The sequence below is a fragment of the Typopeltis vanoorti genome, chromosome 3 (assembly GCF_054136105.1).
Source record: "Typopeltis vanoorti isolate ZY-2024b chromosome 3, IOZ_Tvanoo_1.0, whole genome shotgun sequence".
Taxonomy (NCBI): domain Eukaryota; kingdom Metazoa; phylum Arthropoda; class Arachnida; order Uropygi; family Thelyphonidae; genus Typopeltis; species Typopeltis vanoorti.
The window spans coordinates 148716873-148744464 of NC_143551.1; the positions used below are offsets into that span (position 1 = coordinate 148716873).

A 27592-nucleotide genomic window follows, 5' to 3' on the forward strand; every position below is an offset into this window, starting at 1 on the left:
ACAGATCAATTATTCCATTTCTGCCAAACAATAATAGACTCATTTCAGGAAAAACCAACAAAAAAGACAACTGCCATATTCCTTGATATGACTGCTGCTTTTGATCGTGTTTGGATCAAAAAATTAATACAAACAATACATGATATTGGAATTAGAGGAAACGCTTTAATCTGGATTGCTGATTTCATCAGAGGAAGAAAGATCAAAGTCAGAATCAATACAGCAATATCAAAAGAGCGGAGAACCTGGGCTGGTGTTCCCCAGGGCTCAGTACTCAGTCCCTTACTATTCCTTCTATATGTCAATAATATTCATCCCTACCTTACAGAAGACACAAAAGTAACTTGCTATGCAGATGATATAGCCATCTGGCACACTAGTGCTAAAATCAAAGAATCAGAGGAAATTCTAAACAAATCCATGAGAGGATTAGAAAAATGGTCAAACGAACTCAAACTTAAAATCAACCCAGACAAAACAAAACTAAGTACATTTAGTACAGACAGGAAAAATAGACATTCCTACAATCCCAAAGTCATGATCAATAACAAGCTAATTGAAAAAGTCACAAATCCAAAATACCTTGGTATTACGCTTGATCAGGAATTACGTTTTGCACAACACATCTCTAACACTTCCAACAGAGCTCTAAAAAAATTAAATATACTGAAAAGGCTTTGTGGAACAAATTGGGGTGCAAAGCCAAAAATCCTCAAAACTACTTACACTACACTAATAAGGCCAATAATGGAATATGCAGCACCTATCTGGTCACCTTTGGCTTCATCGGTAAAGAAAAACCTAGACAAAATACAAGCAAAAGCATCCAAGATTATCATTGGTGCAGTCTCATCCACTAACAACATCAGAGCCCAACAGGAATGTGGGCTTGACCTGCTGGAGGACAGACGAAAATTTGCCACCATAAAATTCATAAATAATATCAGAAGCTACCAAAGTGATCATGTCTCCCTAAAAACCTATGAACATTGGAACCAAATTTGCAGACTTCACAGATCATCGACTTTACAATATGATGACACTATCAGGAAAGAAATAGGTCTTGATCAGCTAAATGTCCACATAAACAAAGAACCTCTATTTTCCAGTCCTTTACCTTCAAATACCTTCATAAATCTAAACCTTACCAAACTCTGTACAAAAAAAGAACCAAAAGAAATGCTTAAAGAAAAAGGCCTAAATACCATCAACCTTCTTTCATCCTCCAAACAGGTTATTTGTTATACCGATGGATCATCAGACACCAATATGATTAATGGAGGCGCTGGTGTTCTCCTTCTACTCCCGAAAGGTGAAAAACTTTCAATAAAAGTTGGATCTGGGAGAATCGCTTCCAATTTTACCAGCGAACTCTACGCAATAATTAAAGCACTAGAAGCCTACTTAAATCTATCATCATCTCAACAATCTGAAGGAATTATAATTTACAGTGACTCAAGATCAGCTATGGAGGCAATCAAAAATGGCAATACCAAGCTCACACAAGACATCCATAAACTCTTAAATCATCTAAAGTGTTTAGGTACAAGTTGCATTCTACAATGGATTCCTGCTCATGTAGGCATTGAACACAACGAAGCAGCTGATAAATTAGCAAAAGAGGCCAGAGAACTCAACCAAGAAACTCATATGATAACTCTTGCTGATGCCAATGCACTAGCAAAAGCTAAACTAATTCCATTGAAATCAGTGATACAACATCAAATTCCCGAGATCAATGCTGACAGAAGGACCTCCACTACGATAGCAAGACTACGAACAGGACATTATAGAGGAATGAAGATCAATACAGATGATACGAGAACATATAGAAACTGCAACAACTGCCCCAATACGGAACTGACACCCACTCACATCTTTACCTGTCCAGCAATTACAGCAGCCTTGCAAGAAATAGATCCTAATCCTGAACAACAGCTCTATACAAACAAAATCACAGACATAGCCAAAGCAGTACAAAGAGCGCACGGAAACATCTAAGACTCTTCAAAGGACAAGACAACAACAACAACAACTGAGAAGAAATTCGACCCCTACTTCATGTTTTGTTCTATTTCCAGACCAGATGATTCTTGTTCAGTGCATTGCAACTAATCCCAGCTTACCTATGCTACAACTAATGTAGCATTGGTAAGCAAATCTAGCTTTTCAGAAGCCCATAAGTACAGATACCCCACATTCCTTCTGAGAGCATGTCAATCCAACCTTTAGTACTCAGTTGGGTATGTGGACCTTGTTTATCCAGATGATATCTGAATGGACGTGTACTCTTTTTTGTACCTTTAACTGCACCAGAATTCAATCATGATTGATTTAATGGTCAACGCTCATCTGACCAACCATAATGATTCACCCAGCTTCCTCTAACATGGAGGACAGACACTGTTTTTATCTCTATCTTATTATACAGAGTTATAAAGAATTTATAGTGCATGAGTTTTGCATGATTACTGAAATATTTTTTAAAATATTTAGTATGAGATAGAAATCAGAGGGAGCCAAATTTGGGGAACAGGGTGGATGTTCCAACAATTCATAGTGCAAATCCCTTAATTTTCCCATTGCCAAAACACCTTTGTGAGCAGGTGCATTGCCCTGAGGAAAGATGATTTTTTTTCTTCTGCAAACCAGGTCTTTTCTTATGAATTTTTTCATTTAGTCTGGTTAAAAGATCGGAATAATATTCCCCATTATTGTTTTACCCTTTTCAAGATAATTAATAAACAAAATGCCTTTAGCATGCCAAAACACTGATACCATGACCTTTCCTACCGATGGAACCGACTTTGTCTTCTTTGGCACTGAACAACCGGCTTCTGTCCACTATTTTGACTGCTGTTTGGATTCTGGTGTGTAATGGCACAAAATCAGTTTTATTTTTGTTAAAACGCTCCAAGCACTGTTCAGAGATTTTCATATGAGTGCGTTTTTGATCTGTTGTGAGCAAGCGCAGCACCCATCTTACGCAAAGCTTTTTCATTTGCAATTCTTCATGCAAAATATTGCTCCACCACACATATGGAGAAGACAAGCCTCGATTAAGGAATTTAATAAAGCAGTGAGCAACCCACTCCTGCCCATACATCAGACTCTCATAAACCCACCTAGTCTATGCCTCAAATCTAGAAAGCCTCTCTGGTCCATGGACGAACTCTTTTCAGCTCTGCTGCCATCAATATCTGACATATGGAGAGAACAATGGTCCAACAATCTACCAACAAACGGCTTCCTGGTAGAAGATCCCTATGCTCCACAGCCTGGTTTTGATCTTCCTAAGAAGATTTGGTCATCAATAAACAGGATCAGAACTAGTCAGGGCAGATGTGGCTACCTTCTACACAAACGAGGCTGTCAGATCACCCTTATTGTGATTTGTTCTCCTGTGGCTCAGACAATTACTCATATTGTGTACAACTGCCCAAGGCACCAATTTCACAGTGGTAGCCTACAGGACATCCACAAAGTGATGGATGAAGTCTTGAAGGCCTCATCCATCACTACAGGTCAAGGTCCAGCCTGGACCTTGACCTGTAGTTGGTGTGGCAGTGGTTATGGAGGAAACAGAAGATCATGGTCCCGTCTCACCACGAAGACATTATTCTCATAGTCCTCGTCATAGTATCAACAGAACTCCTCCTCATTTTAGAAGATGATGATGTAATGTGAAATGCCCCCCCCCCCCCTTCTAATGGATCAAGTTTTCTCACACAAGACACAATTGCTCTCTAATTAAACCTAGGATACAGCTACATTTATGTTGTGAGAACATGCAGCCTTGTCATACTTGTTACACAGTAGGACAATAATTGCCCCTGGCTTGATTATGACAAGTTACTTTTGCTTTATTTAAAAAAAAAAGGAAAGATTTAGAAAGCTGGTTGTGCCTTTTATGTAATGAACTTGTATATGTTAAGATTTTCATCATTTGTTGCTGGAAATTGTGATTGTACTCACCAGTTTCATGTAGCCATAAGCATAAATAAATAAATAAATTAAAATATATCCTACATGTTCTTTTGAAATGCCTATAGTTTCAGCAATTTCACGCACTTTGACTTGCCGGTCATCCAATATCATATCATGCACTTAATCAATGATTTCTGGTGTTGTTACATTTTTTGGACATCCTTCACATGGACCATCTTCAAGGCTGGTACAGTTATGTTTAAACTCGGCAGCGCATTTCTTAATTGTCGAAAACAAAGGAGAAGAGTGCCCATAAACTTTTATGAACTTTGAATGAATTTCTTTTGGCATTAAACCTTCTTTTACAAAGAATTTTATCCATTTGAAGGGATACAGACTTTTGCTTCAAACAGCTGTATAAACTAAACTACTTGATAGAATGACTTGAAATTTCACATGAATGCTTATGACAGATGTACCAACTTAGAAACAAAAGATCTTGCCGATAGTGCTGCCATCTATGATCGAGGTCGAGAACTTTTCAGACCACCTCTCATACAATTAATGTATTATTAAAATTTAGTTATTATATAGAAGTGCTGGCCTGGTTGTCAATTGGATTGTTTTACCGTTTTAACTTACCATAGTGAATTCCACCATGATATGATTTCTTGTGAATATCCTTAAGTGATAAGTAATTTTTGCTGTCTGTTGTGAAATTCCTCCCTTGTTTATTGTAGGCTTGAAGCTAACTGAAAAAGTTCTATGTTTGGTCTTTAGAACACAGTCCATTCATCGACTAAGATAAACTGATGTACTATATTTGATCTTGTCAATAACAAAATGGTACTGTTCCTCTGAAGTACAGCTGCTGTCTGGATGCAGATTAAATTTGCAGCATCTCTTGATAATTTCCTTGGTTCCTTCTCTATGTTACCAATAATGTTGAAGATCTCAGAGCCAAACAGATTCTCAGAAATATCTCAAATATAAAACGATCAACACCTCAGAAAATATGATACAAGAACATCATAGTATTAAAAGCAGACACTAAGGTAATGACACAGTAGTCATATAAACAGATACATATAATGGCAAAATGCAGAACTTAATGAAAAAATATTTAAAATATACTGGAGAATGACCAAAAAAAATGCTGGCACATCCACAACATGATCCTGAAGGCTTGTGCACCAGAACTGACTCCTATCCTATGTTGCCTATATATATATAATCTATCACTCTATAGTATCTATCCCACAACCTGGAAATTGGACTATATTCAACCCATTCCCAAGAATGGTGATAAATCACTGCCAATCTAACTACTGCCCTATCTCACTCACCTCAGTCCTGTTTGGAGAAAAACCACCAATTCCCAACTCCTACACTACCTGGAAGGCATCCAGCTAATAAACAACCAGCAGTATGGATTCCATCTCTGCTGATCAACAGGAGATCTACTCACATATATCACCCATTTCTGGACAAATGCCATGGAGAAGCCTGGTGAATCTCAAGTAGTTGCATTTGATATCTCCAAAGCTTCTGACCAGGTCTGGCACAAAGGCTTGCTAAGCAAACTTCCATCATTTGGCCTGTTTCAGGACTTCTGCAGTTATATTGCCAGCTTTTTGTCTGGATGCACACTATGTGTGATGGCAGATGGTTCCTTATCCTCTCCACCATTCAACAAATGCCGGGGTTCCACAAGGTTTTGTTCTCTCACCAACCCTCTTCCCTCTATATATCAATGACCTACCTCAGTTGACCTGCAACCCAATGCACAGTTTTGCAGATGACAGCACACTGCACTCCTCCCTTCCATTTGATAAACCTTACTGTACACAACTCACCCCAACCTACAGAACATCGACCACCAATGCCCTCAATTCTGATCTCCAAGCCATCCTTCAATGGGATTCAGATAACCTCATCAATTTCAATGCTAGTAAAACCCAGTTATGTCTTATTCTCAAAAAAAAAGAACCATTTTCTCCTGGTATTATTTTTGATAACACTCAAATTTTCAAGACAAGATGAGATTTCTCTTCTTGGAATTACCCTGACATAAACACATCACAACCAATGCATCCGCAGCTTCTAAAACACTAGGATTTCTCTTTTGCTCAAGATGTTACTTCATCTCTAAGCAGCTGTTAACCTTAACAAAATTTACCCAGCTATTGAATACTGCTCTCACATTTCGAGTGGGGGGGGGGTCCTAAGAGCTCCCTCAAAATGCAACTCAACACAGAGGAGAGCAATTAGATTGATTAATGACCCATCTCTTACCAACTCACTCCTCCCACTTTCATACAGACGTTTGGTTTCTGCATTGTGTATTCTATAAATATTTCCATGGCAAATGTTAATCTGAAATAGTATCAATAATAAGGAGGAGAAAAAAAAAACTTGTCCTATGGGTTTCAAGGTATGCTACTAAGTCTATTGGAACACATGCAACTGCCACCCAACATCCCTTTTGCAGTACACCTTGAAACCCACAGAACAAGTTTCTTTTCCCCTGATGTGTTTCCCAAGGAATACAGTACATAGGCTTTTAAATCAAATGTAAACATGTTCCTCCTTTCCCAACCCACTACCCATATATGGTACTAATGTACTATAGGTTGATCAACCAACCTCTCCTGAATGGGCTCAACATAGTAAATAATCAGCAGATGCCCTAAAAGAATACAGGAAAAATGTAAGAGCTAAGCTGTGTGTAAAAGTAGCTAAACAAAAGTCATGGGAAGACTTTGTTAAGAATATAGAAAATAAATATCAGGAAGGTGGCAAAATATTCCGAGGCTATTGAAGAAGCTTAGAAATGGAGGGAGGAAAGATTATTGTAAAATGAATGAAAACTGAAATAAGGATATCCTAGATGTCTGGAGTAATTACTTTGAAAGACTATTAAACGAAGCAAGCAGTGACAGAACCATACTAGAAAATTTTCAAGAGAAATACATATGAATACTCAACATATAATATTCAACCAGAAATGCGCAAGCACAGAGGTATAAAAGTTTTGCAGTGGCTACACTGCAGAACTCAGAGGGCCTGGTCAGAAGGTCGAATTCAAAATGATTGAAGTAGAGCTCTCATAGTACCCAACTATTAAAAAAAAGGAAATAAGACTGAATGTGAGATTTACAGAGGAATTTCTCTACTAAGTGTTCCAGGTAAGATTTATGCAAGCATACTTGAAACGAGGTTGAAAAATATTGTGGAAGAGAAACTTGGAGAAGAACAAGCTGGGTTCAGGCCAAACAGAGGTTGTTTGTCAAGATCAGATATTTTCTTTAAGACACATAGTTGAGAAATTGTGGGCATAGGACAAGGATCTGTACTTAAGTTTTGTAGATCTGGAAAAGCTTTTCAAAACACTACAATTATATGGGGTGAATGGAATATTATACAGAGCAATACATAGTCTGTATTTAAGTTGTCAGTCAGCAGTTAGAATTGAAAGAAATACAGGAAGATGGTTTGATGTAAAATCAGGGGTAAGACAAGTATGCATGTTATCTCCATTCTTATTCATCATCTGTATGGATCACATTATGAAAGAAAGTGGCATCAAGCCTGACATTAGAATTGTAGATGTCAAACTTAGCTCTTTGCTTTATGTAGATGATATTGTACTAAACAAATCCAATGCAAGTCTCCAGGATTAACTAACTAAATTGAATAACAGCTGTAACAAATTTGGCATAAAAATCGGCAATAAAAAGACCCATTCCCATTCGCATGTCATCATCTCCTTCCAGGAGGTCGGCTATCATGATGTGACTCATGGTTCACTAAGGGGTGTAACGACTTGTGGTGAGGATGCTATTTCTTCCACATCTCGTCATAAGTATTCATGACTGTAAATCCGTGTGTGTTCATGGGTTTGCTTGTTCTGAGGGACAAAAACTGGCGTTTCTGGGTGGGAAGGCCAAAACTATGAAAACAGACAGGAGCATAGAAAAATTCAGCTGCATTCTCAATGGAGATCCTATAGAACAAGAAAAATATTTCAACTATTTAGGCACAGCTTGTAGAGCAGATGGCAGGTTAAATCTGTAACTAGACAACAGAATAAGCAAAGCTGGTATGGTGGGTAGCCAGTTGAATAAATTTATATGGAATAAGAGAGGAACTTAACATAAAAAAAGAAATAAAACACTCGATCAAAGACTAGAGACCACAGATATGAGGGTTCTGAGAAAACTTAAGGGAGTGAATGAGTGGCATCAGTGGCAGAATCATATTAAATATCAAGATATTAGAAAGGAACATGACATTATTAGCATTCAAGAATGTGCCAGTAGAACTAATCTAAGATGGTATAGCCACTTAAACAGAATGGGTGAAGAAAGGTTAACTAAGCAGGTGTTTAATGCCAAGATGGCAGGAAAGAGACCAGAGGAAGATCAAGGTCTAGGTTGATTGCTTTGGTCAGAAGTGCCTTAGAAGCACGAAATGTTAAATGTTAAATTATTTATGGAGTGCTCATAATAGATTGATTTGGAGGAAAACTATTGATAGGAGATTAATAATGTCAACTTAATCATATAGCACTTAGTAACCTCAATACCCCCCCTGGGGGTACTTATCAGGAAATTGATGATGTATTCAAATTTCTATTGTTCTTCACAAAGAAGATGTTTTTCAAGACAAAATTGTAATTAATTTTACTTTACTAAAATTTTAATATAGTACCTGCTGAAATACTAAATTATCAAGTTTAGATGGTCAGTATCAAAGTGTTTTTATTATTTACTGAAGATTATATTTGTTACGATCATTAGAAAATAGTAACATATCTATTTATGTAAAAAAAAAATAAACTTTCTTACTCCTGGTATGCTTCCAGCAGGAACAGGTTTCATCATGGTGTACATTCCTTCTGCACCAGAACCAGAAGAATCTTCAAAGAGAGAGAGAGAGAGATATATATAAATGAATTTAAATGATTCCATACTGAGAAAGAAAAGTTTAATGTTAAGATATGACTAGTTTTGTTGAAATTCAACTTCTTCAGGTATCACAGGCAAAGAATTAAATAAAAAATAACAGAGACATGATAAAATACATTAACAGATCTAGTATAAAACACATAAGTACATTTAAAAACAGGAATGTGTGCTTGAGTTCCAACTGAAGTTGACTATGTGCGTGATCTCCTATAGCCAACTTTCATGTGTAAGCTTTTGATTCCTTGATTTTAAACCCAAAGTTTGGTTCAGATATTATGATGATATTTGTTATTTGGTCCCATAGCTGCCAAACTTGAACCACTTTTTTGGACACAAATTTTATATATATATATATAAAAAAATAAATTATTATTATTATTGGTTGGCTGAGTGGTTAGCATATCTGCTCTCCAGCCAAGAGGCTGCAGGTTTGAATCCTGCATAGGCATGGATGTTTGTGATTGTCTTCCACCTTAATACTTTCATTCACTCAAGTATAGATACACTCTCCCAATATGGACTGGATCACCATAGGAGTAGTAGACCCAAAACCTACTGCAATGGGAGAGGCATTCACCCTGCAGTGGGTAGGAAAATATGCTATTCATCATCATTATTATTATTATTATTATATGGGTACCTCCATGGAATCTGAAGAGTCATCACAGGAGACTCAAACTATCCTATCTCTCCTTGAACCCATTAACAGACAAAGAACTCATGACTCTGACAACCCATTTTACTCCATTCCACTCATTCACAACTCTGCAAGGAAAAAATCTAGTCCTCACATCCCTACTAACCACACTTATTCAACTTCCAGAGATGACCCCTTGTTCTGGCCCCCTCCAGCCAAGTGCTGAAACATTTATCCCTGCAAAAGACATATTTCGGTGATTACACCACATTTTTTTATTATTATTCAGTCTTATTCAGTTCTATAAAACACTGAAATAATAGTTCCCGACAAGTTTCGTAAATCGTAGGATTTACATCTTCAGGGGTAAATAGTATAACTTAAAGTTCAAACAAGAGAATTAATAAATACAAATCATAACCGTCTGGCTATTCATAAAACTCAAATAACAGAATGCAGATATATAACGTTATTCACGTTGAACAATACTGGACGATGTCACGTGTGCTTGTTCTCGTTCATACAGTCCGAGCTCAGATTGAGGTAGATTTTTTATTAGAGCTGACCACACTTGATGGATTTTTTGATTTTTATTGCATTGGGTTGGGTTGGGTTTTTTAGCATATTAGCAGCTTCTTTAAATTTTCTTATATAACTGTTGTTTTCTATGTATGACATCGTCGTTTTTTGCCAGAGTACATCGTGTCCAGTGGAAGTGGTATGGAAAGCAAGACCCGTTTTTTGTTCTCTTTTGTATTGTACGTCTTTTTGGTGTTCAGCCATGCGTATTTCTCCAGATCTTCCTGTCTGTCCTACGTAGCAAATCCCGCAAGAGCAATGGATTTTGTAGACTCCTGGTTTTTTAAGAGGATGATGAGGTGGTTTTGGTGGATGTAGGAATCTTGAGATTTTCTCCATAGGAAGGAAGGCTACTTTTATGTTGTGTTTATTCATTAATTTGGCTAGCTTGTCTGTAACATTTTTGATATAAGGAAGCGAGATTGCATTTTTGTAATCCTGTTTTATTGTGTTGTTAGCTGGAGGCATTTTAAGGATTCTCTTGATGGTTTTTGTTTCATATCCATTCTGTTGGAGGATTTGTGTTAAGTATTTTAGTTCCTCATTACATCTTTCTTGTGTGCTGGAAGCCTACAAACACTGGAAGATTTCTAAATGCAACCTCACACCACCATCCTTCACAAAAAATAAGCTTAATTAAAACTCTTCGAGACAGAGTATACAATATCTCCAGCACACAAGAAAGATGTAATGAGGAACTAAAATACTTAACACAAATCCTCCAACAGAATGGATATGAAACAAAAACCATCAAGAATATCCTTAAAATGCCTCCAGCTAACAACACAATAAAACAGGATTACAAAAATGCAATCTCGCTTCCTTATATCAAAAATGTTACAGACAAGCTAGCCAAATTAATGAACAAACACAACATAAAAGTAGCCTTCCTTCCTATGGAGAAAATCTCAAGATTCCTACATCCACCAAAACCACCTCATCATCCTCTTAAAAAACCAGGAGTCTACAAAATCCATTGCTCTTGCGGGATTTGCTACGTAGGACAGACAGGAAGATCTGGAGAAATATGCATGGCTGAACACCAAAAAGACGTACAATACAAAAGAGAACAAAAAACGGGTCTTGCTTTCCATACCACTTCCACTGGACACGATGTACTCTGGCAAAAAACGACGATGTCATACATAGAAAACAACAGTTATATAAGAAAATTTAAAGAAGCTGCTAATATGCTAAAAAACCCAACCCAACCCAATGCAATAAAAATCAAAAAATCCATCAAGTGTGGTCAGCTCTAATAAAAAATCTACCTCAATCTGAGCTCGGACTGTATGAACGAGAACAAGCACACGCGACATCGTCCAGTATTGTTCAACGTGAATAACGTTATATATCTGCATTCTGTTATTTGAGTTTTATGAATAGCCAGACGGTTATGATTTGTATTTATTAATTCTCTTGTTTAAACTTTAAGTTATACTATTTACCCCTGAAGATGTAAATCCTACGATTTACGAAACTTGTCGGGAACTATTATTTCAGTGTTTTATAGAACTGAATAATAATAAAAAAATGTGGTGTAATCACCGAAATATGCCTTTTGAACCAATTAGCCACAGAAGTTTACGCCTGCAATTTATCCCTGCATCAATCCTATAAAGTGCTTTAAGCAGCTCGAATTTCTATCTTATCCCTTCTTTTTCTCCTGTCAACCAACTTCTTCAATCCACACATCCTCAACCTATCTTCTTAGGGAACATTCCACTCACCCTCATGGTCACTTGCATCTGAATTTTTTCCACTGCTTCCCCATTACTAAGAAACCAAGAAGACCAGACTTGAACATTGTAATCCAGCTGTGAATGCAACAAGGCCTTATAAAGGGGAATAACAACTCCCTTATCTCTACTTGTTAATGTGTTCTTCAAGTAATCTTATGGGCTACCTTAGCAATATGTCCTCTAAACGTAAACTCTCTGTCTACCCCCACCCCTAAATCTCTAGCATCATATATATATATATAGCATTAACAAATAAACCTAAGAACTAGAACAGAGAATATTAACATTTGAAATATCTGACATCAATTTTTCACAAAAAATCTGGTTCGGTCACTCATACATATATTCAGCAAGCAAGAAATAGAATATGATGTGCATGTATTTTAAGTGTGAATTGGTTACATTCACAAGAGAAACTTTTTTTCTCTGATACAAACAGCATTCCTTATTCTAATTTTTATCTGCCCCTCCCACCTTTTAAGTAGAAAATAAGTTATATTTGAACTAAAAATTGTAGTAATCACAACTTTGTTTTGCTGTTATTATTATTATTATTATTATTACTGAAACTGCAGTTATGAGCAGTTTTGACAAATAAAATAAAATAAAGAATATTCAACTATACTCACTTATAATCTGCCAAAAATGATGAATAAATTATTATTTAAAAGAGAAAAACAGTTTAGTTTGAATATATGTAAAGAGCTGATAGTAGTTTGCAGCTGGTATTTATTCAGAGTGCATTATTTTTTAGCAAAACAAACAATAATGGGATGGCAAAATGATTAGAATAAGTAATTAGGTTATCTAATCACTGTGCATTCCTGTACAATCAAAAAGAATAAAATATAAGCCAACAGTATTAGCTGGTTATAAATATATTCTTTGTGATGTGTAGGAGTGGGTTAGACCTCCCTTGGCAATGAAATAGTAGCTTTAAAAAGTCTTGACCATAACTCATGCATTGCTAACATCCTTCCCATGCTTGTATTAAGTTTGTTTTTGTTTTGTCAAAATGTAAATATACTTGTGAAGAAATTATATTCTTATCCTATACCTAATCATGAGTAGGCAAAAGTTTGCAAGTGAAGTGAAGTAACTTCACATACAAACTTTTTGCTCATACTCTGGTAAAGGATAAAACCAGGATATAATATCTTATCAAGTAAATTTTCATCTTTCCCATGAGTGGTGCCATGAGTTTATTCTCATGGCACCACTCCAAGCTGCATCCCAAGTTTCTTATAATCACTGGCTCTGTGGTTCCAGATGTACTCTGACTAAAAGCTACGAGAAATTACCTGAACAGGAAAAGAAATACCCACATCCATAGTGTTTTTGTTATCTAGAAACAAAATGAAGAATGATTACACAAAGATAACTTTAATGAATACAGAGATTATGGATGGAGATGAACAGAAGCAGAAGAAACAGATTTATCACTTTGAGAGGATTATCATCCAGATGGAAATAATGGAGTGGAAAGGGACCATTATGGGAATAGAGTGATAGGAATAGATGGGATATCAACTTGTGTGTTATGAGAGAGTGCAAGAAAAACAACATTAACCCTAATAAGGCTGTTTAAGTCTCAACAGTGGCAAGATCCCAAGAAAGTAAGAAAGTAGACAAGTTTTTATCCTTCACATATTAGAAATATCCTTGATAGTTCCATAACAAAAGAATCTCTAAGACAGAGCTATTAAATCATAAACTAATCAGCATTTTTTTCAGGAAATGGTGAACAAGATAAGGGAAAGTGGTTAAGGACAGAACACAAGAATGGATGGATAGGAATATGATACTCTATGGGGCATTTTAATAGAGCATTTTGAAAGCCATGATTTAGTAATTTACTTACTTTCTATAATAAAATAACAGTGAGTTGGATAAGGTTACACTATGATACTGTGAGACTTAGCAAAAGCATTTGAAAGGATACCTCATAGAATTATACACACACATATAAATATCATTTGCTACAATCAAATGATTAATGGGCATAAGATTGTGGCTAACAAACAGTCAGTAGTAGACACTGAAGTCAAATCAAGAAAGCAGGCAAGCCAATGGCATGCAAAATGGTTCTGTACTTGAGCTGCTATTTAATTTGTAAATTAATGTTATGTGAAAATGATTTGAGGGGAGATATTCAGTTATTTACCAATGATGCTAAACTGAGGAGAGCAGTAGATAATAAAAGTGATGTAGATTCTGCAGGATGATTTTAATAGACCAACAGTTTGGAAAAAGGATAATACTTGATAATTCAGTGCAGGAAAAAAAAAAGGTTATGAAATCTGGGATGCAAAGACTACAAACTGTGAATTACATAAATGGAAATAGACTTCAGGAAATTGAGGAGGCTAGGGATTTGTGAGAGGTTAATGATAGACAGGAAGTTAAAGTTCATAGGACACTGCAAATAAGCAAATTAGATCCAAGGATTACTCGGATGCTCTTAAGATGGTAGGATGAGTGGTGTGCACTCCCATGATGAGTCCATGAACTCCTTAGAGGTGTGTCAAGTAATAATAACAGTAAGAAGCATACTGACAAGTAGAGATAAGAAAGTCATTTATTCTGCTAAGGCCATGGCATGATCACATCTGGACTGGGTTCACTAAAGAGTATAAGTGGTGGAGAGGATACAGAGATCAATCATAAAATGGTGATGGGTTTGTGGAATACTCTTATGAGGATAAAGGTTGCTAATTGCACAATTTAGATAAGTGGAAGAAAGTGAGATTATTAAAGGGATTTTAGAGAGCAGATCAAGAAAAAAAATTTCACTTCATAACAGGATGTATGAGAATAAGGGGTCATCATGGAAGTTTAAGAGTATGGTTAGCAAGGTTTTAAAGACAGTTTTTTTTTCTTGGAGAGTAGTAAATGAGTACAAGAGATGGGTGCTTTAGGCACTGTGTGAATAATGGTCACTAGGCTGCCTGCAATGAGTTTTTAGATCCTATGGAGTTTCCTGTGTGATAATGGCATAAAGAGTTTCAGTGATTTATTATGTGTCCTAGAATCACAATCTATAGTTCCTATTCAATCATCAACAGGTAAAATGGAGGCAAAGAGAACAAAATTTATTTCATCATCAATAACTCAATTAATAAAGGTCTTCATTAGAACTACACAAAAACATGCATTAAGGCAAAAATACAGACTACTATTCCATGTTGGAGAAAAATTAATTTAAAATAAATCAAACTAATTACCCAAACTTACTAGCCCTGATTTCTGTAGGGGAAAAAAAATCTAACCAAGAAACTTGTCTTCTCTTGGTAGCTCATTCCTCTTCTATATAAAAATAACATAACTTCAAAAACAAAATTAAGATCACAACTCATAAAAGTGATTCATTAGTCAGTTTTGTTGTATATGTTCTTTTCACCAATATCTCAATCAATGTTATGTTCTGGTCACTTCATGTGGCAAAATTTTTTACCTGTGGAAAGAAGATAAAGCCATGGGGCTCATCACTACTCTCTTCCTCCTACAGCCAACTTTCATGTGTAAGCTTCTGATTCCTTGATTTTAAACCCAAAGTCTGGTTCAGATATTATGATGATATTTGTTATTTGGCCCCATAGCTGCCAAACTTGAACCACTTTTTTGGACACAAATACAAAACAATTCACCACCAAAATGGGAAAACTAGAGCATACTTACTCCCTTACATTTCTGGATACACTTGTCTTCTGTAATGCAAGTATATCCATCACCATTTACTGTAAGCTTACATACAAACTCATACTACCACAATTCTACAGACAAACTTGCTGTCATTACCACTCTCAAAAAGCAAGTAATAGCAAAAATTATCAGCAAAACATTTATAAATTAAACCATTGTCCCATAATTTGAAGGGAATATACAAACAAAACAGACAAAATACTGCACAAATACAACCTTAATGCCATATTAATGTCATAAATTAAAGAACTCATTCAACTCCTCCAAGGATTCCCTTCCCCACGTGGTCCATCCTGGGGGTGTAACAGCATGCACAATTCCAATCTAAATAAACATAAACAAATGTCATATTGGAATATAATAACTATGGGAATGTGGGTCTTTCTGATCATGCTATTGATAGTCTTTACAGAAATGACAGGAAAGGCACTTGTTCTTTACATCATACAAAACATGGAAGAAATGCAAATTTAAAGAATTAGTAACTAGATATTCCTCCCTTACTGGCCTTGAAGCATTTACCTTGATGGACCTGGTTTCAGTCAGGATTTCTCCATGACTGCAGGTCGTAAAGAGTCCAGCTGTTCCTGTCATTAGCCTTTCTTCTCCATTTTCTTCCAACTTTCTTGATCATTGGGTCTTCCCACCTTAAAGCCGGTCTTCCAAGTTCCTTTTGGTATCTCTTGGATACCAGTATGTTACTCTGACTGGCCATCTGTTGTCTCTCATTCTGGTGACATGTCTTGCCCATCTACTTTTGCTGTTGTAAATTGCTTTTATTGCATCTTTGAGTCTAGACTTCTTGATTTCTGTATGTCTTACATGGTCTATTTTATTTATATTGCACATTCTTCTTTCTATTGCATGGTGAGTTATTATTATGCTCTGTTCTCCTTTTAAAGTTGTGTTCCATGTTTCACTGCTATAAATTAATGCTGGTAGGATGTAACTATTGAAAAGATGGGCTATTATTTCTATGTCTATGTTTTGGTTCGTAATTGTTGATTTTATTTTGTTGAAGGCCATCCAAGCAGCTCTTTTTCTCCTTGCTATTTCATTTGATATGTCATTATTCATTTTTATAGACTGTCTGAGGTAGATGCAATCTTCAATTTTTTTCAATGGTGTGGGATTCTAGAGTGGTTGTATAATCTTTACAGTATTCATTTTTCATCCATCTTGTTTTGTCTGGATATATTTCCAATCCAATATTTTAGCAGTTTGGGCTTATGTCATCCAGCATTGATTCTAAGAGTTTGGGGAATGAGATATTAATACCACATCATTGGCAAATAATAGAATATTTATCATTTCACCATCAATGTTTATTCCACCTTTCATGTCAGTTTTTCGAATGATGCTGTCCAGAGATGTGAAGAGATTAGGTGATAAGACATCACCCTGACTAATTGGATGATTGAAAAGAGTGATATTTGTTTTGCTTTCTTTGTAAATATCTTTTATGAGCTAGATATATGCTATTTCTACTCCTTGTTCTATTAAAGCTTGGAATACTGTGTTATGTTCAACAGTGTCAAATGCGTTTTTTTAAAATCTATACCAAGAAAGTGGCATCTGGTATTCTCTGCATCTTTCTGCTAATTAAGTAATATCTGAATGTGGTCTATTGTCAAAAAGCCTTTTTTGAAACCGCCTGTTCTTTGCAGCTATTTTCACTGATGGAGGTTTGCATTTAGAATGACTGTGGCAAATATTTTATATGTATGTAATAATAGACAGATGGTCTGTAATTACTGATGTCTTCCTTGTTACCTTTTTTTATGCATGATTATGGTCTTTGATGTTTTCCATTCAGTAGGTAATATTTATACCAAATAAATCTTTCTGCTAGAGCTTTAAAGAGTACTTGTCCACCCATTTTTAATTCATCAGATTTTATATCGTCAATTTCTGGTGATCAATCAGTTTTCATATGGTGGATAGCCATTTTTACTTCTTCAGATAGGACAGATGGTATTTCCAAATTTTCATCTAGTACTAGATCTATGATTACTTGTTTATATGAGTAAAGGTTCTCATAAAACGATTTTATTATTTTTTCATTTCACCTCTATTTGTGTACCTGTTTCCTTGATTGTTTATGAAGGCAGATGGTTGTTTTAGACTTATTTCTTTTTCTATTTTTTTTAGGCTACTGCAGAGCCTAGCTGCTTCTGCTAATTTTGTCATTCTATATATATTATAGTTGTCTTTGATATTCTGCTCAGTTGTTTAGAGATAATTTTATATTCTAAATGGTCTTGGAAAAATGCTACTCTGATACTGTTATTTAAAAAAGGGGACAAAGAAGAAGTAAAGAACTAGAGACCAATTAGTATGCTCGCTAATCTGTACAAAATTCTCACAAAAGTAATAACAAACAGGTTAACACCTCTTCTAGATTCAAATCAATCAGTAGAACAAGCAGGATTCTGTAAAGGCTTTAACACAATTGATCATATTCATGCAGTAAAACAAATAATAGAAGAAGCAGAAGAAAACCAATTGCCGCTCTGTTTAGCCTTCATTGATTACGAAAAAGCATTTGATTCCATCAAAACTAATGCAATAATCAAAGCACTCCAGAATCAGGGAGTTCCTGGAGAATATATGGACCTCCTCCAGGCAATACACCTCACTGCAACAGCAACAATCCAACTTCACACAAGTAGCAATAACATATCAATTGAAAAAGGTGTCTGACAAGGAGACTCTCTATCAACCAAAATCTTTAACAGCAGTACTTCAAGAAATATTTAATAATATAAACTGGACAAACCTTTACATAAAAATTAATAACCGAAACTTAACACACCTAAGATATGCAGATGATATCATAATTTTTGCAAACACTCAAGAAGACCTTAATATAATGATAGAAGACCTATATCATGAAAGCAGAAAAGTCGGTCTAAAAATAAACAGAGAAAAAACTAAAATCATGTTTAATCATTTTGTAATACCAAAAAACAATAATAGAAAACAATTTCTTGGAAAGAGTCTCTTCATATACATATTTAGGTCATCTCATTGATCTCAATGTGGACTCTAAAAGGAAATAAACAAGAGTTCAACTTGCCTGGAGTGCATTCAGAATTGAAAAGCATTTTTTAAAACAATGATGTCCCACACTGTTTAAAAAGAGGAAGACATTTAACCAGTGTATACTTCCAGTCATCTCATATGGTTGTCAAATGGTTGCTAACAAAAGCACTGGCAAATAAATTAACAATAACTCAAAGAAAAATGGAGAGGTCGATGCACATTAAAAGATAAGAAGCGAAACACCTAGATAAGAAGCCACTCTCATCACTGACATCATTCTTCACCACAAGTGACTAAAATGGAAATGGGCCAGATATCTATCCAGAAGAGAAGATGAGCGATGGACCACCATACTAATGAACAGGATGCCAAAAGAAGAGAAACGAGGCCGAGGATGTCCTAAAAGAAAGTGGAGAGATGAATTATCAAAATTTGTTGGGGAAAATTGGTCAACCATTGCCAAGAACAGAGAAAGGTGAAAAGAACTGGAGGAGGCCTTCTTGCAGCAGTGGACAGAAAATGGCTGAAAAGAAGAAGAAGAAGAAATGGTCATTTCCTGTATCTTTCAGTTTTCTTCTTCTCTTCAGTAGTTCTATCATTCTTGCTGATAGGCATTCCTTGGTCATTGGAGGAAGTTCATAAGGGGGGGGGGGGAGGATTGTTTCTTTGCAATTCAATAAAATTTGTTCAATCTTTGTCGATGTCATTTTTTAATTTCCAATCAGTTTCTTCCGCATTTTTTCTAAATTCTTCTAATTTATCTGTTTTCAGCGTTTGTTATGGTTGGATTGTGTTCGTATATGTTCTTCATTTTTTCTATGAATTTTGAGGGTGGCTCTTATTGGATGTTGGTCTGAATGAATATCACAGTATTATTGTGGATTGCTTGAAGTATTTACATGTCAATAATTACCGTATATTCCGGCATACAAGTGGACCTAGCATATAAGTCGATATTGGAATTTTTTGAGTTTTTATAGTATACTTGTCGTATAAGTCGACTCGAAAAATTTCTTTAAAAATAAAAATTCTGATAGTTTTTAAGTAAAATTTTTATACATGCGTCAACCACTAGGATCATAACTGCCTTTTTAGTCCTTCCATTCTTTGTTTTAGCAAAAAGATATAAAATACCTAGTTGACAAAAGAAATTTTATTTCGTATTGACCAGTTGACCAATAGTGAACTAAAGTGCAATGGCTCCTTTTAAAAGAAATGAAATATGATGCAAGTTTTAAGTGCAAAGTGATTAAATTTGCAAAAGAAAATAATAACTGTTGCTGCACGTCAGTTCAGAGTAAAAGAAAAACTAGTTTTGCAATCGGAGAAAAAATGAAACTTTAATAATGAAAATGCCAAAAAATAAGTGCACATTACAGAAAGGAATTTGTAAGTGACCTATTCTGGAAAATAATGTTGCAGATATTCGTTTATTTGCTTTGAAGTGTGGCAAAGCAAATAAAAAGGACAGCGAAAACTTCAAAAGCTACAGTGAGTTGGCGTAGCCAATTTATGGAAAGGAAAAATGTAGTGCTTCGACTAAAAATGAAAATCGCACAGAAGCTGCCAAAGGATTTGAATGATAAGTTATTAAGTTTTCAAAGATTTATAATTGCTAAAAGAAAGCAAAAAAATTATTTATTGTCTCAAATCGGAAATATGGATGAAACTCCAGTTATGTTTGACATGATCGGGAATAGAACAGTAGAATTGAAAGAGAGTAAAACTATTTCTTTAAAAACAACTGGACATGAAAAAAGCTGTTTCACAGTTGTACTTGCTTGTATGGCTGATGGTACTAAATTAAAAACTATGATAATTTTTAAAAGAAAAACAATGCCAAAGATCAAAATTCCAAGAAACGTTTTTGTCCATGTTCATGAGAATGGTTGGATGGACGAAGCAGGAGTTAAGTTGTGGATAAAAAATATTTGGAATACACGACAAGGTGCATTAAAAAATCCAAACAGTCTTTTAGTGTGGGACATGTTCAAATCCCATTTAACAGAGAGCACAAAATCTTTATTAAGAGAGAATAATACCAATATGGTAGTGATTCCAAGTGGATTAACTTCACTAGTGGAACCGTTGGATGTTTGTATAAACAAGCCATTTAAAGACAGTTTACGAAAACAGTGGAATGAGTGGATGCAAGGAGGAGAGAAAAGTTACACAAAAGGAGGACAAATGCGATATGCGTCTTTGGTAACTATGTGTGAATGAGTAGCAAAAGCATGGGAAGAAATAAAACCAGATATAGTAATAAAATCTTTTAAAAAATGTGCTATATCTAATAAATTAGATGGTTCGGAAGATGATTTTATTTACAATGATGATGAAATAGATGCTAAATCTGATGGAGTAAAAGAATACAATTTGTATATCGTCATATAAATTGTATTCTTTTGGAAGAAAATAATACAATTTTTAAAATTGGAAGAAATTTAAAATTCTTCCAATTTTTAAAATTGGAAGAAATTACAGAACAAGAGTACAATGAACTTTTCATACATTCAGACAGTGAAAATTAAATTTTATTTATGTAGTTACCTACCTATTTTCTTTTGTAAATAAATAATTATATAACATGTAAATAATTTTTTCTGTAAATAAATTTTATATAAGTTGAAATATTTTTACTTATTTACCCTTTTTGTATATTGCTAATAAATTTAACAGAGTATGATACATACTAGTTTTTTCTTGGAAAGCAATCAATTTTTGACCCGGCGTATAAGTCGACCTAAAAAATTTAGTATTTTTTTTTTTTAATGCTGAAAAGTCGACTTATATGCTGGAATATACAGTACATGGATGTGGAGCATAAATTAAATGATACATTTTCTTCATGTGGCCATTTTTGGGTGGTTAAAGAAACATATGTAGTAGACATTTTTATAATGGTTGACATACACATAAAATCAAAATTTATTTAACTGATATATATCATACTGAATATTATTAGAACAAGGTGACAACATTCAAGACGTGAATCAAGTCAGAATGTGCTAATGCCTCAGTCATGAGTTAATAGGGGAATGCACTATTAGAGCTATTAAAACGAAAAAATGGTTAGCTTCTGTAATTCAAATACAAGGTGATATAACTTATTTGTGACTTGTTTTCCTTCGAACTATAATAATAATCTCCTGTTTACATGGCTATAACAAGGACAAAAGCAAATAGGCATGCTATGTGAATCACATTTAATGATTCATGTTTTGAATATTCTCAGCTGATCGTATCTTCTCTCCCTGATGATGTCTTGTAGCAAAGGATGAAATATATTAAAAATGCAATTTTTTGTGTCTTCCATTAAAAATATAATATAAATATCAATATTATCAATTTAAAGATGCCTGTGCAATTCTAATTAACTATCCTGATCTCAAGTAATGATGACCTAAAAATCTCAACATTATGGCTAGCCCACATTCTATCTACATAAGATAGAATGTGTTTTCTAGACCAATCAGGTCACAAATAAGCAGGACTAATGGTTTCCAGCAATCCACAATTGGTGGGCTCTAGGTACTAAACAAGAATAACCTCAGCCTTTATGTTGATACAAATACTTTACAATAATTAGGCAACCAATGATGCTGCTAGCATCATAAAAGAAATATTAAAAATATTATGTTTGCATGTATTGTGGCTTGTTTCTTTATATGTAAATACTTCAGATGAGGACCTTAATATGAAAGTCAAAATGTTGGGTAATCATAATTTGGTGTATTTTTACTTAGTTAATACTCTGACAGAGTAGTAGTCTCTAAAATTATGTCAAACAGATGCAGATTGCTGTGTAACAATGAAGGAAATGATACAGATGTCCAAACATTATTTTATGTTTGGACATCTGTATTGCGTCTAAATCTCTCTCTCTCTCTCTCTCGAGTATTCTGCAATCGAGCAGGTTCTTCTTTTAATAGCAGAAACTTTCCTTCCACTCTCTTCTGTTCTGAGCCTTCTCTTTCAAGGTTGTGTATCTATCTCCATTCAGCGTGTTATCTAGCATTGTTTTCCTCTTCCTCTTGGTCTTTTTCCATCTATTTTTCCTTCGATGGCATCTCTGATGATTCCATTCCCTCTCAGAATATGCTTGATCCAGTTTCTCTTGCTTCTTTTTATCCTCCTTAACAGACTTCTTTCTTTCTTCTTCTACTCTTTTTAAGACCTTTTCATTAGTTATTTTATCTATCCATTTGATCTTTTCCATCCTTCGCCAAATCTAAATCTCAAAGCTTTCCAAAATCTTAATTTCCGCTTTCTTCAAAGTCCAAGTTTCAGCTGCATAGAGGGTAACGCTCCACACATAACATTTTATTAGTCTTTTCTTTAGGTTTCTATCCATTTTACTTCTGAATAAATTCCATTTTCTATTAAAGGTATCTCTTCTCATCGCTATTCTTGCTTTATGTCACCTTTACATATTCCATCACTGCTAATAACACTTCCTAGATATTTAAATGTCTTTACTTGATTCAATTTTCCCAATTTATTCTGATATCCATATTTGCCTCTTTCCTTGCTATTTTCATTACCTTTGTTTTTCTTATGTTAATTTTCATTCCATACTTGATACAGAATTCCAGTAATCTGTTCAACAGATGTTGTAGTCCTGTTTCAGTATTTGATAATAATGACTTGTCATCTGCGTATCTTATTGCAAATATCTGTCTACCTCCAATCTTTATTCCTCCTTCCGAATTCTCCAGTGCTTCTTTAAACATTGTTTCAGAATACATGTTAAACAAAACTGGTGACAGAGAACAGCCTTGTCTTACTCCTTGTCCAATGATACCTGGTTCTGTTGTACCATGCATGTCTCTCACCATGGCAGTTTGTCCCATATATAGTGAAATAATTAGCCTTCTGTCTTTCCAATCTTTTCCATTACTTCTACCATCTTATCCCATTTTACAAAGTCAAAAGCTTTTTCAAATCTTATCATCATCATCGAATTCCTGCCATGTACCTCAAGGGGGTGTACAGGATATGATAGTACTACATGAAAAATTTACATCATTACTAACTCCCTATCTACAATTTTCCTCCAAATCAGTCTGTTACTTGTCAAGACTCCAACATTATCAGATCTTATATTTCTATCGTCTAAGGCACTTTGTACCGTATCAATACATCTATAGCTTGGTCTTCCTCTGGGTTGTTTTCCTGCTAACCTTGTGAAGAACACTTGTTTTGTTAATATTTCATTGCCCATTCTGTTTAAGTGACCATACCACCTGAAATTAGTTCTACTAACACATTCCTGGATGCTGACAATGTCAAGTTCTTTCCTAATATCCTCATTTTTAATATGATATTGCCATTGATGCCATCTGTTCACACCTCTAATCTTTCTCAGGACTCTCATGTCTGCAGTCTCTAGTCTTTGGTAAGTGTTTTACTTCTGACCCAGCTCTCAGATCCATAAGTTAAAATTGGTTTGAACACTGTCTTGTACACAGCTAATTTAGTGTTCCGACTAATTTCTCTCTTATTCCATATGAATTTATTCAATTGACTTCCTACCATACCAGCTTTGTTGATTCTGTTGTCTATTTCCATATTTAATTTACCATCTTCACTAAAAATCGTGCCTAAGTAGCTGAAATGTTTTACTTGTTCCACAGGTTCTCCATTCACAACACAGTTGACATTTTCAACAATTCTGCCTATTTTCATTGTCTTTGTCTTTTTATTGCTGACCTTCATACCATATCTATTACAACAGTTATTCAATGTAGTCAGGGAATCTTGCAGACTTGTAGCAGATTTATTTAGAAGTATAACATCGTCCGCATAAATCAAAGAGCTGACATTAACATCTCCAATTTTGATATCAGGTCCAATACCACTTTCTTTCATAATATGATCCATATAGATAATGAATAAAAGAGGGGATAATGTACATCCTTGTCTCACACCAGATTTAACATTAAATCATCTTTCTGTACTTCCTTCAAGCCTAATTGCTGATTTACAACTCAAATAAAGACTAAGTATTGCTTGATATAATGTCCCATTGACATCATATAACTGTAGCGTATTGAATAGCTTCTCTCTTGGCACATTGTCATATGCCTTTTCCAGATCGACAAAACTTAAATACAGATCTTTGTTATATTCCCATGATTAACTCTATATAACAGATATTAACTTCTTTATTCACTTCCAGATTTCTTTCACTTGATATTCTTAAAAGTCCAATCGCATCTCTTATTTCCCCTACCCTTCCTGAAACCAAACTGATCTTCTCCAAGAAATTCTTACACTTTAGATGCAATTCTTCATGTTAAGATTCCCATAAGTATTTTCGATGTATGGGAAATGAGGCTTATTGTTCTAAAATCCTTACACTTCACTGCATTACTTTTCTTTGGTATAGGTATAAATATTAAGGTCATAAAACCTTTTGGTAGTTCTTCTTTGTTAAAAATTAAATTTATTATTTTGGTTTTTTCTTCAGTTCCTTTCTTCTGAAGTTGTTTTAGGAATTCTGCAAGTATTTCATCTGTTCCTTCTGCCTTTCATGCTTTTCTGCCTTTTATGATTATAATATACATTTTTGTAGTTTCACAGAAAAAAAACAAGAATATGCATTTTGGTCAAGTTTGGGAATTTATGTGTGATATTAATACATTCATGCCAGAGAGAGAGAGATAAAATCTCTCACAGCAAATATGATCTTCTGATGGGGAAAGAGAAAATATCTCATGACACTATTTGAGTATTGGCGGATGCGTTACATATCATGACAGGTTCTTCGAGTGTTACCAAATCAGCATAGGGAAGGAATGTTTTGTTTCAAGATATATTAGAAAACAATAATTAAGAACAATGCTATATTTAGTTAATATATCTGAATTACTAAAAAGGTGTAAATATATGAAACTATATTAATGAGCCATGTGAGCATGGCAAACATAAGGGTTCTTCAATACAAAGCACCAACCTATTCAAATCCTCTTGTAACAGCATCACATCAGAACTTCCTGACACTACTCTTCCTAATTTAGCATCATTAGCTAACAATTGAATCCTTTGACACTCTGAATCATATCACTGACATAAAAATAAACAACAGAACCCTGTGGCACCCCACTTGTCACCCAGTACACAACTTGCTGGCTCCTATCAGTCAACCATCCCTATAACCAAGCTACTAAATGACTATCCATCTCCATCCTGCTCAATTTCAACATCAGTTTATTATGTGGTATGCAATCAAATGCTTTAGCAAAAAACTCCTGATAAATTGATGTATAAGCATCTACTCTGTCCAATAAACAAGTCATCATTATAAAATGTAACTAAGTTACTAAAGCATCACCTCTCCTTAACAAACCCATGCTGTTCTCTTGAAAGATTTCCATTCTCATCAATTCAACTTTGTATTCTAACCAGCCTCTAAAACACCTTCACCTACATCTGACATACACACTTATATTCCTGTTCTTTGATTTGCTTGTTTCTATACACTGATGATGACATACTGTTATTTTCAGTATGAAATATCTGTACTTTCATTAAAGTTAATTACTGTGGTTATCGTGTAATTTATATTTATACACACTGGCCTATAGTTTGACACTACCCACTTGGATTTTTCCTTATGAAGTGGCACTATTTTTCTTGCTTTTCTGGGAATATTCCTTTTCCAGACTTTTGTTGAACAATCACGTCAAGGACACTGCCAGCTCTTTCACATATTCCCATAATATATCTGGTGATATCCCATCCAGTCATGGGACTGGGTGGTGTATCACCACATCAAGGTTACTTAATATTTGATACATTTCCTTCTTGAACTGTCAGTCTTCTTTTCTCCTTCCTATTGTTAATCAACGCCACTCCTATCCCCCATGAAATACACTAACAAAATATCCATTACACTATAACTTCAGCATATGTGAGCTGTGTTCCATCATCTCCAGCAACAACTGAAGTCAATATTACATATTCACCTTATCTTCTACAAAGGTTTTGTTTTACTTCTTCAGCCATTCACCTTTCAAATGCCAATTTCCTCACCTTCCTAGCCTGCACCTTATACTCCTCATGCTGATGAGGGATGTCTTTTTCTTTATATCTCTTCCATAACATCCTCTTTCACAGAAGTTTCTGCATAATTCCATGATTCATCCATTAGACGCCCCCCACTTTATTTATCCTTCTAACTCAGGAATACAATCTGACATTGCCATTAGTAACTGATTTAGGCCCAAGTACTGCTGATTTCTCTCCTCTTCATGTGATCAAGCCATTGCACGTCATCAATTTGTTTCCTTAATTTATCATAGTCCCTTGCTCTGCAATTCCACACATCTGTCTTGTCCCTAAGTATCTCAAGGAATTTAATCTTCTTACTCACATTATTTTCTGCTTCCAGTTTTCTGTTGCTGTTTTTCTTCAAGTTCCACATGAAGAAAACAGCAATAAGAATGGCTTCGAGGCCATTTTCTGATGCTTTTGAAATCGTCAGTAATACCCTACTCCTCTTTAATACTTTTTTTTTCAAAAAAAAAAAAAAATGCTATAATAAACTCTGCACCCTTATTCCCAATACTCCTTTGTACGGGTGTATATCATGGCAGCTGTCCCCTTTCCTTCCCATCATTTGAGTCCTTTGATTCTGTTGCTCCTACTGAAGATATCCATAGCATTTGATTCCTTCTTCCTTTATCTTATACTCACAGTCCCACTGTCTAGTTTTTGTTTCCCTGACTGGCTACACACTCTCCTCTCTCTCTCTCATCAACAATCTATTTATCATCACACTACCACTCTCACTTAAATGCAGACCATCTACAGCAAATAGCTCTCTCCTACCTTCAAATTTATCACACATCCACATACTTAAGTCCTCTATTCATGCACATTGTAGCTATCATATGATTTATAATCAATGCTCTTTTCTTCAGCTCTCTACTATCTCTCGACTCTCTCTCATATTCTTTGCTTCACTGTCTCTAGCAACACTTGCA

The 27592-nt window shown here is 35.0% G+C and overlaps 1 protein-coding gene across 5 annotated transcripts in view; it reads right to left on the minus strand.

The window, feature by feature from the left end:
• LOC150108648 (single-stranded DNA-binding protein 3-like) overlaps positions 1 to 27592 on the minus strand; it is a 511764-nt gene that overhangs the window by 100707 nt on the left and 383465 nt on the right. For all 5 annotated transcript variants that reach the window (XM_090416121.1, XM_090416119.1, XM_090416120.1 and 2 more), the window contains one exon: positions 8778 to 8848. In XM_090416121.1, the coding sequence (XP_090272247.1) occupies positions 8778 to 8848 (71 nt within the window). The remainder of the gene's footprint in view (positions 1 to 8777; positions 8849 to 27592) is intronic.